This window comes from Coffea arabica, chromosome 7e (genome assembly GCF_036785885.1).
Source record: "Coffea arabica cultivar ET-39 chromosome 7e, Coffea Arabica ET-39 HiFi, whole genome shotgun sequence".
NCBI lineage: Eukaryota > Viridiplantae > Streptophyta > Magnoliopsida > Gentianales > Rubiaceae > Coffea > Coffea arabica.
Window position 1 is genome coordinate 4,620,990 of NC_092323.1, and position 18,012 is coordinate 4,639,001.

Consider the following 18,012-nt stretch of genomic DNA (forward strand, 5'->3'; position numbering starts at 1 on the left):
GATATTTCAAATCAAAATAATATTGTATATATTTATATATTATGGTACAGAATAATAAATATATATATACTAAAAATTTTAAAGAAGTGATGCTTAATATTTTGAAAAAAAAAAATCTATAATGATTTATATGATAAAAGAATTATTAATGCATTTAAGGAGAGGGTTAGGTTGGGTAGTAAGGTGACAAGAGTTTTCTTAAAAAAAGTCAATTTATCAATATCTGACAAAACATATTATGTTATACTCATATATCAATACTTATAATACAAAAAAATAAATTATAACCAATTTATTTTCTTCCATTTTTAGAAAAAAAATCTTTTTCCTATCTTGTGCCCCTATAATTGTTGAATGCATTTAGATTAGCATTTTTCATAAACTTTAACGGATATTTTAAAAAAAGATCTCCGTAATATGTGTTTTTAGAATTCTTAAAATTATTAAAAATCACAACCATTTCTCTCTTCCCTTATCCGATACCTAGTTATTAGATGCCTCATACGACTTTCATATCTTCTATCATGGTACCACTCTCTCTATTATTATTTTTTTATCATCTCGGTCATATTCCTGCAATCCCCTTTCTTCTTCTCTCCCTTCTCTGCCCATTCTTGTAACCCATATTTCTTTTTCAACCTTTCCTGCCACTTTTCAATTTCTCACCATTTTCTTCCCTCCCTCCCCCCCTATACCTAACCTCTAAATTCATATCCCTGCAACCCAATATATTTAACTTTACCTATCATAATGAAAATATAAATTTGAAAATTGATTACAATGGTTGCAATTATTAGTATCTAATAATGGGAATGAAAAACTGATAATATCTATAATATCCTCAAGTACTACAATCAATATATATATATATATTTAACATAGCAAATACATATTTACATATGAAGACAGCAATAAGAATACATAAATAATTAATGATATCAAAAGTTATCCTTAGTGTTTGGGTTTTGCACTCTTATTCAAATCTAATGTCAAATTTAGGCCAGATATATACAAATTAAGTAGTATTTTAGGGTTGAATGTTCTATATCTTTCTCTTAAAGTATAATGTTACTTTTTTAAAAATTTTTGGTAGAATTGGTGTTGTTATTATCATTATTTTTTTTTTATCAAAAATGAATATTTCAAAAAAAAAAATTTCCACGTTAAAAGGCTAGTAGTACTTTGTTTTTTATTTAGTGATTTTATAATTTGGATTTCATGAATGGTACCATTCTTGATTTTTTAAATCCACGACATTATGTCATGAATATTTTTTATTTAATTTTACTTTTACTTAGGATTACTAAGTTAAAAGATAAAATATTGTCATTTACTTTTTTACTTTTACTAAGTTTGGCAATGCTTTCTTTTTATTTGCCCTCCCACTAATAAACTTCAAACCAAATTCCTATATAAGTGGAGTCACTACTTTTTTAAATTAGAAAGGCATGGAAGCCACTTCTTACTTAAGAAAATATTATTTGCACTCCATTTTTTATTATTTGCAATTTCACTATTTGTTTTATCATATAGTATAATTAATGAAAATTATATAACCAAAACGATTATTGAAGTGTGAATAACAAAAATGAAGTGTAAATAATCTTACTTATTTAAATTAATAAGAAAGCATGAAAAGATGTTATATTTGTTATATTTTCTTATGGTCTTATAGAAGTTTTAATTGTTGTAGAATCATAAATACCGCAAGACAATCGGAAACGTGATGGGTTGAAATTCAAATAGGATAGCATGCATATTAACCAACAATTTGAAATGAAATGATTTTAAAAGGTAACCAACAATTTCAAATGTGAAGAGTAGATATGGAAGTTAAGAGGAATATATTTTATAAATTAAATTAAATGTGAAATGCTAGAAAAATGGAATTGGTAGTGGGAAGATGCGTGGAGGCTTGTTGTTAAAAATTCCTTCTCAAATTTATATAGATATAGATTATAAGCTAGGAGAAGAAGAAAAATTGGAAATAATTAGGACTAACAATGGGTAGGGTTAAATCCGATACCATTGGTACTTGATATGTTGGTTGTCCAATTAGATGACAGCTGGATGGGTAATTGGTTAGAGTTTGATATTGAGGAGAGGTAACCAATGGATAATCTGATAATATTTGATAAAAAATGCTACAAACTCAAAACTCGATACCCGACATACAAACATAACATAAAATTAAGGCACACAGGCATAATTATTAAGGCGCACAGGCATGACATATGTTGTGCCTTAATTTTATAGTCCAATAATAATTATTAATTGACCCTCAAATTCTCTTTTTTATCATCCCTCAAATCCTCAAACTTACAATTTTTATCTTTTTAATGTATTAATTTTAGTTTGAGTGTATCCAATGAATAATATGAACCTAATATCGAGAAGGATTCATGATGGAAGTTAAAATCTGCAGGATTACCATAAAAAATTTAGTAAAAGACTCGGATATACAGGTTAAAATTTGGTAAGAGAGATTTTCGAGGGTACTAACTTTCTACCATTCTTAGACATAAATTGCTTTACTTTTGTTACCTTTGTTGAGGAATACAAGGAAAGAGAAGCAGAGAAGGGATTCGTGGATTAGGATGAAACCAATTAAAACAGATCCAATTTCTTTATTCACTTTTTACGATTTTAACATTTATTAACAGGTTGGTCTTGTTATACTTTTTAATGAAACTGACTCACCGAGATGCGAATGTAGATACACTCATGAATCCCCTCCTCCTCCTCCTCTTCCACCCCATACACACACACACAACTATTTCGTATAGTCGCCTTCGAGTTCATATTATCAATTCATGTTCTTGGATAATAAGTGTGACAGCCCCACCTCACCCTAAAGCGAACAAAAACGTTCGGCGGACCGCCTGCCCAACTCTCGCCAGGACTCACTCACTCGCATCAATTAAAATAAGGTGCAACCTCAATAATAAACGAAATAACGGTTCCCAAGTTTGGAACATACAAATACATTCATTTCTATCCCAATCATCCATACAGTCCCAAATACATCAAAAAAGTTAAGTTCTCCGTACATTCAACCCTAATCGAGTGGCTAGTGCAAGTACAATTACAAAATTCAAAACAACTAGACTACGCTAGTCTGTACACGTCTCACGCCTCGCTCGTACCCCTGTAAGGAAAATAAATGGCGTGGAATGAGCTAAAAGCCCAATAAGGTTCCAAATAGCAAGTTAACCCTTATTTAAAAGTGCAAGTATCACGTAGTAAAGTAATGAGTATGAATAGTTCATAAAAGTGAGTAATAATACTTCAAGTAGCAAATCTCAAAGTGAGCGAGTGTAAAAGTTTTTCAAAAGAAACAATAATCCAATAAACAATAATCGCTCCAAAATATAAGGATACGGATGGCTCTCAGGAGCCAAATTCCTATTGCATCACCAGAGCTTGATCAAATATTAGTTGACACTCCGTCAACCTTCAAGTAAGTAACCAATCCAGTAGAGCACCACTTATACTACTCTCCGTCCACCATTCACACCCCCTATTGGGTCCAAAATCCTCAATAAATATTGGTGGTAATACTCGAGTATACCGATTAATCGAGAAGATATCACTCCATTCGAAAAAATGAAAGACCCATGGTTCGTTACCCAATCGACCAAGCCCTTGCCGATTCGACTCGATTAACTAGCCAATGGGGTTTGGGGTCCCAAAAAAATCGACGAGGTAACACTCCAATCGACTGAATTAAAATAAAAGTATGGAGACGAGAATGAGAGGCACCTCCCACTCGGATAGAGTGTGATACATGCTGCCGCTCCACACTTACAAATCAAGTACAAGTATATCAAGTTAATTGCAACAATAAACAAGTAGATATCATATTAGGGCAAGTGCGATAAAGTACACCCTTACCCGATCAATAAATTTCGTATCATGTATTTTCATGGATCAAGTATTAAAACAAGTGTCAAGTTCAAACAGATATTTGGAAGCACTCACCAAAAGTCTAGTGCCTCTCAAAAACACGTTCAGGTCCAACTCCTTGGTTGGAGTCCAAATCTGGGATAAAATATCATTTACGAATGTAAAATTTTCTAGATTTCGAAACATAGGAGTTTCGCTTCAAGAAAATCAAGTAAATGCAACTCGTTTGAGTAGTATTCAAGATACTTATCAAATTCTAAGAAATTCATGCTCGCTCTTAAGATTTTGAAACTTGAAAACAATTATACTTTGAAATACCATTTGGGTCGACGAAATGGAGAAAAGTATATCTATTAGTCATAAATTTCATTTTTTCAAGGGTACAAGGTCGGCCAAGTTCTAACTTATATACCTCGATAAAAGAATGTGCAAATATCCAAGATGGTTCAAGTGGTATTCACTCTCAAACCTTACTCAAGTTGCAAGCATATCTACCTAGTTCTCGAGCGTAAATTTGGGCAGCACGCCCTTTGTATTTACCTATTTTCCAGCCATTTATGGCTTCATTCTTTTCTTCAATCAAACCCAAAGTTACACAAAACATAATTTCATTTCATTAGCCGTCCAATAGGCTCAAGGTCATACAAGTACAAAATCAAGCTAAGAACATGTGCGGAAATGAAGTTTAAGTTAGGAAATAAAAGGCAGATTTGACGTTGTTTTGCGTAACGGACACAACCAGAGCTACGCTTATCAGATTGGGGTGAAATTTATACCGTTTCGAAGCTAAGACAGAGGGCTATAACTTTGATGAAGATTACTTAGTCCAGTTCTCATCCTAACTAGGTCAAAGTTATCAAAACAACCCCAGATTTTCCAGTTCGAAACTCACTGTGAAATTCAACTAGCAGTCCTGATTCATTCAATCATATCTCAGCACACACAACTCCGATTCAGGTAATTCCAAAGCCATTTGAAAGCTAAGATACAAGGATATAATTATTAAGAAGACATTGACAACCAAATCAGTAGTATTCCCAGTCAAACTAACCAATTACAGAAGCTGATTATCAGTTTTGGACAGAAACAGGGCAGCAGGGGTATTTCGGTCTTTTCATAGGATACGGAGGTCGGATTGGGCTGAAATTTTGTAGAAAATCATAAAATATCATTCTCTACAACTTTCATGTTTTGGGCTAAAGTTGGTTCGGTCTCTAACATACTCAAACAGAAACGGGCAGAATTGAACCATAAGAAACCGATATTCTGGAAATTTGCTCCATTCAAGGTATAACTCTCATTTTAAACTTAAAACCAGCACTACAACCTCATATACAAGCTTATATACATCATATACCATCCATACAGCAAGTATAAGAAGAAAATCATTCAAACCCAAAGTTGAAATTTTACACTACAAAGCTGGAATTGACCAAATCTACTACTAAATCATGAGATCTACCCAACAAACCATAACTTTCACTTGTAAACCATTAAGTAGTACAACCATGAACTAATACCTTCCTTACCTAGGATTGGAGAAGCACAACAGCCTTTAGGAAACTTGAACCACCAGAACTCTCCACTCCAAGATGGCAATCCACCTTCCTAAGCAACTTCCATGGATTATTTGGTGAATCTATCGGTTAGTTTGCAAGATTGAGTAAGAAATCAAGATGGAATGAAGTGTTTCTTTCTCTCCTTTTCTCTCCTCACTCTCACGGCCAAATGTGCAGAAATGAAGAAGAAATGCAGTCCAAGGAAAGATAAGAAAGCAAGAAAAAGGCTTGGTCTAAGTTTAACACATGTCACAATTTGATTGGTGGTCAAAATTTTCTTTTCTCTCTCTTGTTTTTTGTCCAACTTTTCGGCTGCTTTATCAGATATTTTGGGGCTGATTTGACTCAATTAATAGCAAGGGTATTAAGGTAATAAAGTGGTGTTCACCTGGTGCACTCACTCGGTAACAAACGGTGCACGTCGGTTCTACCCATTTTTCCTTAACTCGCACGTACTATGATTTTTACTTATAATTCACTAACTTATTATTCTCACTTCTAATCTCATATTATTTCTCATCTAAAACTCACTCTTAATTACTAAATTTAGTACACAAATCTCCACACTTAATCACATTACCAAAATACGTGAAAACTCTAATTTACCCGAACTATATAACTAAGGGTAAAACTCTTAATTCTATTCTTTATTCTAACCCTTGAGGATGTAAATAAGTAGTATAGCTATAATAAGGTAATGTATTTCAAATAAAAGGGAATTTTAAGAAAAATGTGATGAATTTTACAATTCCATAGAATAAAATTAGGGTTTTGAGTCAAATATGAGGGATTTAAACACAACCTGTTAGTCACAAGTAAACTAGGGTTTTAAAGTACAAGTAGGGTTTCTAGTCTTTAAAATAAAACAATGTTTTAAAACAAAAATAAAATAAAGAAACTGTAATATTCTCTTTGAGACTAAACAAAAACATTATCCTAAAAGTCGGGTATCACAGATTCACAATAAGCACTGGAAAACCATGTAAACAACGTTGGCTTTGGTAATTGGTGGTACAAGAGAACCAAAACCGAAAATTAAAAGGATGGAAATGATGAATGTTAAAGCGAATTGGTGTGGTGGGTCTTTTGCATGGAATTAAAAATTCCGGTGGTGGAACTTGGAAGACTGAGACTTTAGACTCTGGAGAAGGAAGGTTTCTTCAGACTGTGTGGAACGAGACAGGCACAACGGAATTTATAGGGAAAGCATGCTGCTAGTTGAATTGAATCGAATCTGCCAAAGAATTACATTTGATTCTCATCAACTGAGGGATGCTGAGAAAATGTTGTTAATGTCCCCCAGGAACGGTTTTAGCAAGCCACCATTTGTTTTTTTTTTGTGGATAAAAACAGTCCTACATTTTACAATTTACATACCAATTTTCAATGGTAAACGCTTGGGTAGATTCGTCACCCAAATTCTATCAGACCGTCACACCAATTCAAGTATTGAAGATGTGGCAAAATTTGAATCACTAGTTCTACAAAATCGGATCTACTTAAGCTTTTGCCATTTTTAAGAAGACCCGGTATTCATGACAGACAGAAACTGCCGAATTGAATTTTATTAGAGATGTATCATATGTGCAAGGCTTTCTATCACTTTTCATTTTGAGCTTTTGGGTCCAATGTTGTTTTATTTCCAAGGTTTTTTTTTTTTTTTTTTGTGAGATGGCACTTTTGTGCTGGGCTTTTCATGAAATTGGTACTCAGCTTGCCTGCTAGGCTATTCAACACTTCTTGTTTTGAGTTTCTCGGCCCATTAAAGACCAAACCCAAGCTAAATCCACCAAAAATTCTACAGCTAGCTGGGCTGAGAAGCATATCTCCGTATATTGCGCGCTGATTATCCAATACAACATATTAATGTTGACAACCGGCGCTGGCTGGTCACGCAATTTCCCGGATAACGGGAAAAATTTCCCGCCGTCTTTCCGCCGGTGAGTGGTAGCATCTCTGCTAAACTTTACTAACTTCTCAGCTGGTCAGTCTTCTTGTCCAGCATAACCACAAATTCACATGCACCTCACTAAATTCTGATTGCAGCCTCAAGTCCTAATTTTGTTTTTATTTCCCAATAGTGTTGTAAATTGCAAATGAACTTGACGATTTTTTTTAATTGGGATAAAGTGGACGGAACTCTGCTGTAAATAATAGGTTAGGACTAGGAGGAGGACTAGGACTAGATGAGGTGCAGAAAAATACAAGTTCTTGTCAAAAACAAAAAAGAAAGGATTTTCGGGTATTTTACTTATATCACATGTACAAGATTGGAAATGAAAATGGGAGTGTTCATGGGGGCTTCTGCAATCTGATGGATGCATGTTTCTGGACATTCATTTCAGGCCCATTTATATTTATATGCAAATTCTGGAACCAAGTGATGAATATAATTTTTATGTTATTATATTATTAGTAGTTAGTAGTTATGTGTTGCATGGCATTATCTATGATTAGATCTGAATGCACATGAAATTGCCAATTATGAATGCTAGCTGTCAAGGGATCTCAAGATTTTAGTCCAAAAATTAATTTAGCGCTGTTGTTTCTTTACTTGGGTCTTTTGTTGGTGGTAAATTATTGAAATGAAAACCTACAAGTAGATTGGCTAGTCTATTAAACACGTAGAAAAGACAGATTGTTCTAAAAAAGGAGGGCCTAAATATGATTGGTAGGGTCCTCTTCCCACGTTCCTCTCAAAACCAGATGTTATTGCTAACAGATAATCATGTTAGTCCATCGCTAAACCTGACTTCCTGGCTGGTTGAACCACCTGGTTTGCAGAGGCCTTGTAAGTTTGGCTTCTTTGTGGATAGGTTTTGCCAACAACTGGGGTTCATGAATTTGACACCTGGGGAAGGAAAGGATTGGCACACAGGGAGTATCTAAAACTTCAGATTCAGTGTTTTGCTCATGTATACTCAAATGCAATCATAATTTGTGTGGTTGATCCTGATTTCTGTATTGCAGCTGTTTAGCTCAAAATACCTGGTATCATTAGTTCAATTTGGTAGTAATTCAGGAATACAATAGTAATCACTATGGAAATCTGGCTGGTAAAAAGTGGTTGTCGAAACTGCACACTAAGGCTTGGATTACCAATTTCGTGTCAAAGTGAAAACTTCAATTCATCTAGAATTGGTTATTGTACTTGCAGTTATGAACTTACAATCATGCAGTAGAATCTTTACATCTGCACAATCCGAATCTCCTTTCTCTATTTCTCTTCCATAAATATGTCACTGTCTTCTATTTCTTTTTCTCCTCAATTATTCCCTGATTAAAAAGGTGTGGCTTTGATGCCCCAAGATAACACTTTTGTACTTATGTCCATCAGCAATTCTAGCTTTTCTTTACCCAATAAGTGATTCTGGATCTGGAATGAATAAACTAAAGCTTCCAATTCTAAGCACTTGGGTGATGGGAGTCAAGTATGATGCTTAACTCTATATAAGAACTGAAGATGCGTGATTTGCACCTGAAAGCAATGCTAGAGTTGCATGCTTTGTTGGTGTCTGATTGCTGACTACGAATATCAGGAGTTAAATATGGTGAATTTCTAAAGCTTCTTGCTTATTCTACAACTCTGCCCCATATCTAGATAAAGGATATTTAAAGGAGTATGCTCTTTATTACTTATTGGTCTTTCTGGCACTGGAATAGGACTTCCTGCACTTTCAAGAATCTTTTTTTTAGTGCATATGATATGTAAAGGAAGCATGCTTCAGCGAATGGGAGAATGGATTGTGATCCTTAAAGCCTCTCTGGATATAGAAGAGCACTAGTGGAAGTGCCAAGCCAATTTGGTATGTCATATGCAGCACATAATAGGTATCAAGCTCGAGAGCCACAGAGTTGTTGTCCAGCTGGTGGTGCCATTTGTTCTTTGGCTGGACCTGCTCCTGATTGCTTTTTGTTTAGGAATTGACGTCCACAAGGAAATACTGGTGTGGGAGGATAGGATTTAGATGCTTGACATCATTTTTAAATGCAAGATGCACTTTCATACACCAGATCATCGTTTTCATGATGCCTTGTCTTGGTATTAATGTTTAAGTCATGTTTACTCTTGTAAAGAACTGGTTCATACAAGGTTTTGTCATCCACTCATCCTTTACCGCTTCCTTTCTTTTTGTAGAGAAGCTAAGTTTTTCCTTGTCCATGTCCGTCCCCCAAAATAAAATGAAAAAAATGAGAAATGCAAAGAGAATGGATTATGTGGAAATGGAATAGTTCTTTATTTAAGTGGAGATCTATCTCACAACCTTGACTTTTCTTCTTGCTCTCTCTCTCTCTCTCTCTCTCTCTCTGTGAAAGAGGAGATTGATTTGGTCCTACTTCCTAAAAATCTAGCCGCTGATGAGATTGATTTAAATCTTGCTCTCGAGTAACCAATATATTTGACCATGGAGCCTTTAACCTTTGGATACATGGTTGAAATAAGTTTTAGAGTTTATAATACTCCTAAAATATGAATATTAAGTCCTAATTCACTGGTAACCAATTTTGCAACTTCTTACCTACCATTTGGTTTTCTGAACATCCTTTTTTAGTTTTTTTTTTCCCTTTTTTTGGGGGGCTTTTAATTGATATATATCAATCCTTTCCACAGTGTTGACACTGCATTAAACGCAGAGTTTGCTTTACAAGTTGGAGAAGGATGCTATTGTTCAGCAAATGGTAGAACAGAAATAGATACATAAAGCGCACAAGTATCAGGAAAGACCTCAAGTCCAGAAGCTGAGCCTCTCTTAGGATAGTTACAGTGCATACAAGGTGTCCAGATTTAAAGCCTATCTTCTAGCTGCATGACATCCATTTATTCCTTGCTGGGGTATTAGTTGCTCTTTTTACCTTTTCTTTTTGACGGTGCACCTAAAAAGTGAAAAGTGTAATGTGCCTTTAGTTTGCTTAATCAAAATGGTCCTGAATTGAAGCTTTGCGTTTCTTTTGGAAATCAAGTAGTCTAAGATGATACTTCCTAGTCCTTTGACGTTGACCATTCTTGAAAGTCCTTTATCTTGTTTGATGGTTGATAATTATCAGCTGGATCTTTTAAGTTTGGTTAATTCTTATATATTTCAGTGACATATCTATTATTTGAGTAGCAAATATCTCAAACTATCTTTTTTTGCTGATTCTGGAAATTTCCCTTGGTTAGGATAGGATTGATGACATGGCACTGAGAAACTTTGCATTGGTGGTTGCTACATAAAGAAAAAAGTACCTATGTTCAGGAAGACCACTAGAGTGAATATTTCCAAGAATCAGGATGACTCAGAGCGAAAAGACTAAATCTTTCGCAATCGACATTAAGGCATATTCTGTTTATTAAGCTTAGAGAGACGAAGTCTCCTTCACCTCTGTAACAGATATATATTCTTTGTTGGGGGAGGACTCACCTTTTCACTTTTTCTTTGAGTCTATGCCCAGAAGAATCAAGTTGCAATATGCTTTCTGTAATCATCAAATCCAATGAATGGCAGACCAAGGGTGAGGCTAATATTTATTTAGATACGTCCACATTGCTGTCAAGGTAATAATGAACTGCATCTTCGAAGCAAATGCATGAGATTGATGAATGAGACATAGGAAACATCCATTTCCTTAAGATACTTTTTTTTTTTTTTTTTTGTAAAAAAGTTTTCTAGGACATGTTTTATTCCTTTGTTTGCTTAAGCCTCAATGATAGGGATAGAGACTGTAGTAAGTGAGAATATTTCAGATAATGTCCAGCAGGTGTTGATTGTCAAAGTGTTTTTTCTGCTGATGATATGAATGAAATGATAAATTCTGGTGGCATTTGGAAAATTTGAAGAAATAGTTCAATAGCTTTCTTGAAGGTTCAACAAGATATGCTAAAATTTTTTGTTTAAGCAATGATTACATCATTGAAATTGCAATGCACTAGTTAAAGATGTACGGCTCGTGCTCCTACAATTACTTTTTTTTTTAGTTTTCGCCTCCTTCTCTTCTCAATCAGTTGAAATTACAAATATGACTTTGTCTAAAACACGGTGTTAGTTTTTGGGAATCAAATCCTAATCCCTAATTGTAATATATGTGAGAATTGATAATTGTTTTCCTTCTGTATATGATGTCCTTTGTCTGCTACACAAGTGCAGACAACTACTGCAGTGGAAGAGAATAATTGCCAACTACTTGTTGATTGAAGGCAGTGGGACCACCAAACTATGAATGAATAAGTTTTTCATTCAATTATATCAAGCTTCATGGCAGGAAAGAAACTGAAGAAAGCATAAAGTTGAGCCTGGACTCGAACACTGTTATAACTGAAGTCATGCAGAGCATTAATTCACCTACAGTTTAAAGCGTCTTTTGCAATTCCAATTTTTGTGGCTGGACTTGATTCTATGTCCTGGTATACTTTACTAGAGTCTATACTTCTTGTCTTACACATTAAAGCTTTTTGGTCTGACCCTTTTTGGCTTTAGCTTCATCTTAACACCCTTTTGTCATCTCCCTTTTCCTTTAACTTCAGCTCTAATAATTTTTTAACTTAAACTTTTTGCAGTTCTTTAAATGCTCGTATATAAATTCTGACTTTGTTTTAGGTTTATCTATGGATTAAGGAATTATCGCTGTTGTAAGTATGCATGTGATTTACAACAATGTACGTGATAGAGTTAAAAAAGTATGTGCACAATTACTGCCAATACAAATGTGATGACCACCCAAATTCAGTAGTTTAGCGTCTCTAATATTTCTGGAAATATCTGTCGGACCCTTTGGTGAAATTGCAAATGAAGCATGGGGACAACTATTCAATAGAAAATGAAAAAAACCTGCTTATGATCATAGAAACACTAAGCACTCAAAATGTTGACAGAACTAGGGGTTTGGCTTCAATAGATGATTCAATCAGATACAATAGTTCTTACTAGGCCTGATTGTACACCTAAATATCTCTTTGTAGACATGTTGGATAAGCATCATATTGTAGAAGGTGTAAAATTTTATAGATTCCAACATATTTGAAGTATGCATTTGAATTCACAATTTGTGTTCGAGTGTCTTCACCTGTTCTTTATGTGCTTACCTGATAGAGAAAAAGGCATTGATGTCCAGCGAATGGCAATGCAGAAAGAGATAATTTGTGATGGATCTGCAATGGTCTTAAAGCAAAAAGGTAGAGGCATGTCTGATGGTATATGTGGTACATGCCAGGTACCAAGGTCTGGAATCACAAAGTTTTCTACAACCGTAATTGCTTCAGTTGTCTTTTTCCAGAACTTCCTTTTGTTTCTTTTCTTTATATCTTAACAATCACAAAAGCATAAAGTTCCCATGTTATTCAACATCTTGATTTTTGGAAACTAACTCTGCCTGACCAGTGGATAATACCCTAGACTAGTCTATTGTCCTCTGATGATCTATTTATTTGTTTCAGTTTTTATGTTCCTCATCTGTTGAAGACAAGTTGAATTTGGATCTACTTCACTAATTCCCAGACTCTTTGCCAAGCTTTTCAATTATCATGAATTTCTTGCTGTTGTTGTTTGGTATCCCTTGCTTTACCATTTATGAATGAAGTGTTACTGGTGGTTTTCACCAGGTGGAGAGGTGCTTGCTGTTTCGCATTAGTGGAGCAACAAAAAATGGTTCATAATTTCGAGAAATGATAGGATTTAATTAAGATTTCTTTCTACAAATAAAGTGTAGTATAAGTGACAAGCCAAATATTTCAATATATGGGTTTGTCACTCAAAACTTAGATCCTCACTGTTAGATTACCACATTATCTTATTTCTTTGATCAGTTTTTTTTGGGTGCTGAAAATTCTCTTATCCAGTGAATGTTGTAATAGGATCTAATTTTTAACGTTACTTCAAACCATTCATAGCTTCAAGTAGAGTAGTGAGGAACGATTACTGATTAAATAGGTACAGTTATCAAGCAGGATCTTAAAGATAAATTGCTGAGCCATTTTCTAGCTGACAATCTTGGAAAGTAACAAGGATATAAATTTTGCTACCAAAACAAGCCCACACCTCTCTGATAGCTTTATTGAGGTAGAATGTGAGGTAGAAAGTGCCTGTTTGCTTTGTTTTACAATTAAATGCCACAAAAGTGTAAAGTGCAATATTCTTTTTAAAAGCATCATCGGCATTTTAAGGTGAACCTCAATTTCAAGGCTACTGACTTAGTTGCCTATTTGTCTATATCAATGTCTGTGATTTATATTGCAATCAATTAAGCATCCATGCTCTCTGATGAATGAGACATAGGTAGTGCAAAACTTTGAGATGATATTTGCATTTTTTTTAACCGCTGCAATACTGGGAACTGGGACATGGCAAGCAGTGGGTAATCAACTTTGGATGCCTCCCCTGCTAGTGTCCAGGAAACAAAAAAATGGGCGGGGAGAAGGGGGCTTGTTTGGATGTTAATTCCACCCATATTATGAGTAAGAGTTCAATTACTGTTGCCTGATTAAGCATAGAATGCAAGTAGGGGTTTTGGGTTCTAATTTTCAAGCCAGGAAATATCTCCACCTACTTTTCCCTTTCATTTTTAAGACGTGGACCTAATATTCTGCTTATCTTTTGCCTTGGGCCAGTGAGTACTAATATAGAATCTGGGACCAACTTGCAGGAATTGATGATAAAGGTGTTATTTTGGAAGGAATGAGGTCTATAGGAAGCTGATTGTGCTTGCTTTCATTACAACATTGCAGCAGACTAAAAAGTTTTTAAGCTTTCTGAGAGCCCAAGGTTTTTAGCTGTAAAGGTTCTTCATCTGTTTCCTGTGGCTAGACTTGCTCCCGTCGTTATTGTGAAGCCTTTATACTATGGACACTTAAACTTATTCTAGTCTGACTCTAGTTTTCCTTATTTATGTATGGCTTTTTGTTTCAGAATTAAGTGTAACTAATGTACCTCATGGGAAATGTGTTTGCACCAAAAAAGCAATAGTGCTAATAATAAGAGCATGTATCCTGGATTACTCAAAAGCTGTAGGCACTGAGGAAGGCAATATCAAAATTACAAAGCACATTTCTATGATCAGTTATAACAAGAAAGACACCCTATTAACCTTGGCTTTAGACATCTTAAATACAATTCTCTTTCTGAAGTGGTTCTGGTTCTCTCTTGTTCTGGATTCAGAATGATGGCACGATGCCATAACCACTTTCCACCATTAGTGCGGTCGAGAGCATCTGATCGACTTCAACTTCAACATCCGTTCTTTTTGCAAATCGACCTTTAATCCTGGGTCTGGTTTCTGCATACGCCTTCCTTGAAGCGTACCTGATCGTCTTCTCAAATTTTCGGGTCTTCTTCTTCTCTCTGTACCTCAGAACTTTGGCCTCCCTGTCCATTGGCGTAAGTTGCTGTGGCATTTGAATTGGTGGGCTTGCGAAAAGGTCGATGGTTCCTTTGGGTGGTCTATGATGGGAGATGGAGACATCGCTCATGGTAGACTCTGGGACTACACCACAATCCATGGATGAGATTGAAACCTGAGATAGTAGTCAGAAACACGGCATTGGTCCCTTTCAATTGTAAATATTGCTGAAGCAAAATGTTCCTTTAAAAAGGAGTCTTGCTTTTGAGGAAGTCAATTTAGTACCTTAATCCTGGCAAAAGGGGTCGGGAACAAAAATTTGCAATAACATTCCTTTGGACCATAATCCCAAGTTGTTCAAGCTTCTTGGAGCACTGACTAGTTTAGAGAAGTACTGGCTTAAGCTTCTCAAACAAAGCCTGTGCTTGCAAGAAGAGATTTGAACTGGAAAATGTTTTTGTGCTCGCTTATTTTGCAAGAAAATCCTATCATACTGTGTCCAAAAAAATCTAGGCTAGGATCATACCGTATAGTCCTTGTTTTACTTTTTATCTTAAAAGTACTTCTTTCTGTGCATAGAATTTTATCCCTTCATTGAATTGCCTTTCTACCCATCATGCTTTTATTTAAAAAGACACCCGACGGTAGAATTGAATTACCCCCTTTTGGCTTGGGTTTTGAATACCAGACTCTAAGAGTAGGGCTGACTACTGCGGAGCAAACAACAGAGAAAGAATTTTTTTTTTTCAACCAATGGATGTATATGTATACAAGTTTCATCTATTGCTCACATATTTCTTATAGCCAAGCCTTAAATATGGGTCTAAGTGGTAATTTCAAGTACTCCCTCCTTCTTCCCCAACGACTCCCCCCTTCTCTCCCACCCAAACAAAAAAGAAGAAGAAGAAGAAGAAGAAGAATTCATCATATGAATTGAAGGTTTAAAATGTTGGAACAAAATTGCCCAATTAATTATACAGCAGTTAAATTGCAAGAATATAAAATTTAGCCGGTCCCTAAGGTTAAAGCTGAAGTCTTCGAGTAAACAAATGAGTATGTGTTGGCTCAGGAGCAAAGTCAAAAAGAGGAAACGGTTATTAGTTATTGCAGAAAACCAAAGTAAAGCCGCATCACTTTGAGCAAAACTCTTGTTAAGTTAACAACAGCATAATAATGCATAAGAATAAAACTTACGCTGTGACTCATGGAAGATACTGGATAGGCATACCCAGTATTTGATGCTTCATACTCCAATCCCAGCTGAAAACTCTGGTGATGCTGATGCTGAAGCTGCAGCTGATCTTTTGCTCCTCCGGAACGAACCGGGACCACGCTGTCTCCTCCGTAACTCTTCTGAGGCACAGCATAGTGTTGCTGCTGATTGCTATACTGATGATGGCTAGTGTATTGATTTTCTTGGCATGAACTATACTCAACTAGGTCCAGATACTCATCAACAACCTCGCCACCAAATAGCATATTATTATTACTGTTGTTTTGGTGGTGGTGGTGGTGGTGGCTGTTGTTTTTAACGGGATTAAGTAACAGCCAAGAAGCTGCTTCGTCTTCATCATTTTCATCGATGGTTTCATCAACATCTTGAGTCAAGAAACCATCATCAGCATCTTCTGTATCTTGCCCGATCATGGATCCCCTGGGATCAGTAGCCGGGGGTCCATAAAGGGTTCCCGGAATCGGCAGAATGGGGACCCTGTGGTGACGGCGGGCCAAAGGGTTGGCGGAGTGGATGTCTGAGTCGCAGGCTGCACAGAGGGATGCTGCATCAGCCTTACACAAAAACGCTGCAGGAGCACGCTCGCAGGCCTCGCACACCCACACGCGCTCGTGGCGCGAAGCCACCTTGTTGGCTGCGTGTATGCGAGCGTCGCAGCCGGTGCAGAGGTACGCGGAGTCAGCCCGGCAGTAGACGGTGCAGGCCGCTGAGCGGCAGGTGTCGCACACCCGGGCCCAGGTGTTGGCGCCGCCTCCGTTGGTGTCCTCCTGTTTCAGCATTGCTTTTTATGCTGTTTGGAGTGAAAAAAATGGTAAAGAGAAAGAAAGAATGGTTCTGGTTTGTGTCTGAGACTCTGAGGGGAAGGTATGGTTGTGGTTTAGCAGGAGCTCAGGAGTGGCATCGAGATGAAATGGGGACTGGGTTCCGCTGGGGATGGGGGTTGGCGGGGTGGGGGTGCGGGTGCGGGTAGCAGCACTGCTCGATGAAAAGAGGGAAAGGTGTTTGAAGACACTTAACAACAACACAGTTGGAGTTGAGGTTGAGGGCAAAGGCAACTGCCAACCAAGTAAAGGTCCTCCCTAAAGGACAAGGAGGGGGAGAGAATCCGTGGGTGCGACACGTGGCGAGGAGTTAGTGGGTTGGAAAAGTTGTTTTATTATCTTGTGGTTGGCTGTGATTCTGGCGGCCCCTGGGTGCTTTTTGTGTGGGGTGGGGGGGGGTGGGGTTTGGCATGTGGGGTCTACAGACCTTTGGCTTTTGGAATCAATTAGTATTGTGGGGAGGACCGCCTGGAAGGAAAGGGTTCAAAGGACTATCCTCTTCTGTTCTGTTCCAAGTGTTTCTTCTTCTCATCTCTAAGACTCTCTATCTGTATCTGACTCACAGTCACAGGTGGTGTGGACTTTCGGACACTTAGCGCTCCATATTTTATTGTCCACGACACCGCTTTGCTCCCCAACTTTCACTCAGTCACTACGCCAGCAGTTATATCATATGGATAAATTCACTTGTTTTTTTTTTTTGGGTTCCTTTTTGGCCATTCTAAATTTATTTTTTTATAGCACTTGTTGTCGTTATAATCTTTTTTTATTCAGTATAACAAGTGAAAGATTTCGAACTCAATATTTTACAATTATACTCCCTCCTTCGGTATCACTCAATTCATTCCTCCCTCTGCTCTGCCTACTAATATAATGTATTGTAACTTAATAATAATTAACATAATGGTACATTCTCTTTTTATTTTGTATTCTTATTGCGACTGTAGTATTTAGGTTATGTTTGGATTGCATTTTTCTGAATTTTTTATAGAAAAATTATTATAACGATTTGATATATGTGCGGTAAAATGATGTGCTGCAAGAAACTCGGTGAGTGCTGCCTTTGTATATCATCATACATGCAGAGGTCAATTGCGGCTTTGCCACCTCAATTAACATTTGCCCCAAGTTCTCGTGACCGGTATCTACGACACTACTGCCTTTCTTCTTTTTTTTTTTTTAC

General features: G+C 36.5%; 1 protein-coding gene and 2 long non-coding RNA genes across 16 annotated transcripts; 1 reads left to right on the forward strand and 2 right to left on the reverse strand.

The window, feature by feature from the left end:
• Nucleotides 1–2,944: 2,944 nt before the first annotated feature.
• On the reverse strand, nt 2,945–5,625 carry LOC140010945 (uncharacterized). The gene is made up of 2 exons (XR_011818147.1): nt 5,436–5,625; nt 2,945–3,148 (listed from the first exon to the last, which is right to left on the reverse strand). It is a non-coding gene; the product is annotated as an uncharacterized lncRNA (long non-coding RNA).
• A 1,631-nt stretch (nt 5,626–7,256) lies between these two features.
• LOC113700415 (uncharacterized) lies at nt 7,257–15,257 on the forward strand. Of its 14 annotated transcripts, none has more exons than XR_003450669.2 (6): nt 7,267–7,405; nt 10,078–10,299; nt 10,627–11,847; nt 12,533–12,661; nt 14,082–14,216; nt 14,594–15,257. It is a non-coding gene; the product is annotated as an uncharacterized lncRNA (long non-coding RNA). The 14 variants fall into 14 exon arrangements; XR_011818232.1 differs by having other exon boundaries at nt 14,082–14,200; XR_011818226.1 differs by having other exon boundaries at nt 12,533–14,216.
• On the reverse strand, nt 14,430–16,980 carry LOC113700414 (zinc finger protein CONSTANS-LIKE 2). Its single transcript, XM_027220852.2, has 2 exons — nt 15,969–16,980; nt 14,430–14,949 (listed from the first exon to the last, which is right to left on the reverse strand). The coding sequence occupies exons 1-2, from the start codon at nt 16,785–16,787 to the stop codon at nt 14,590–14,592; spliced, it is 1,179 nt and encodes a 392-aa protein (XP_027076653.1). The 5' UTR covers nt 16,788–16,980; the 3' UTR covers nt 14,430–14,589.
• Between the last annotated feature and the right edge of the window lie 1,032 nt (nt 16,981–18,012).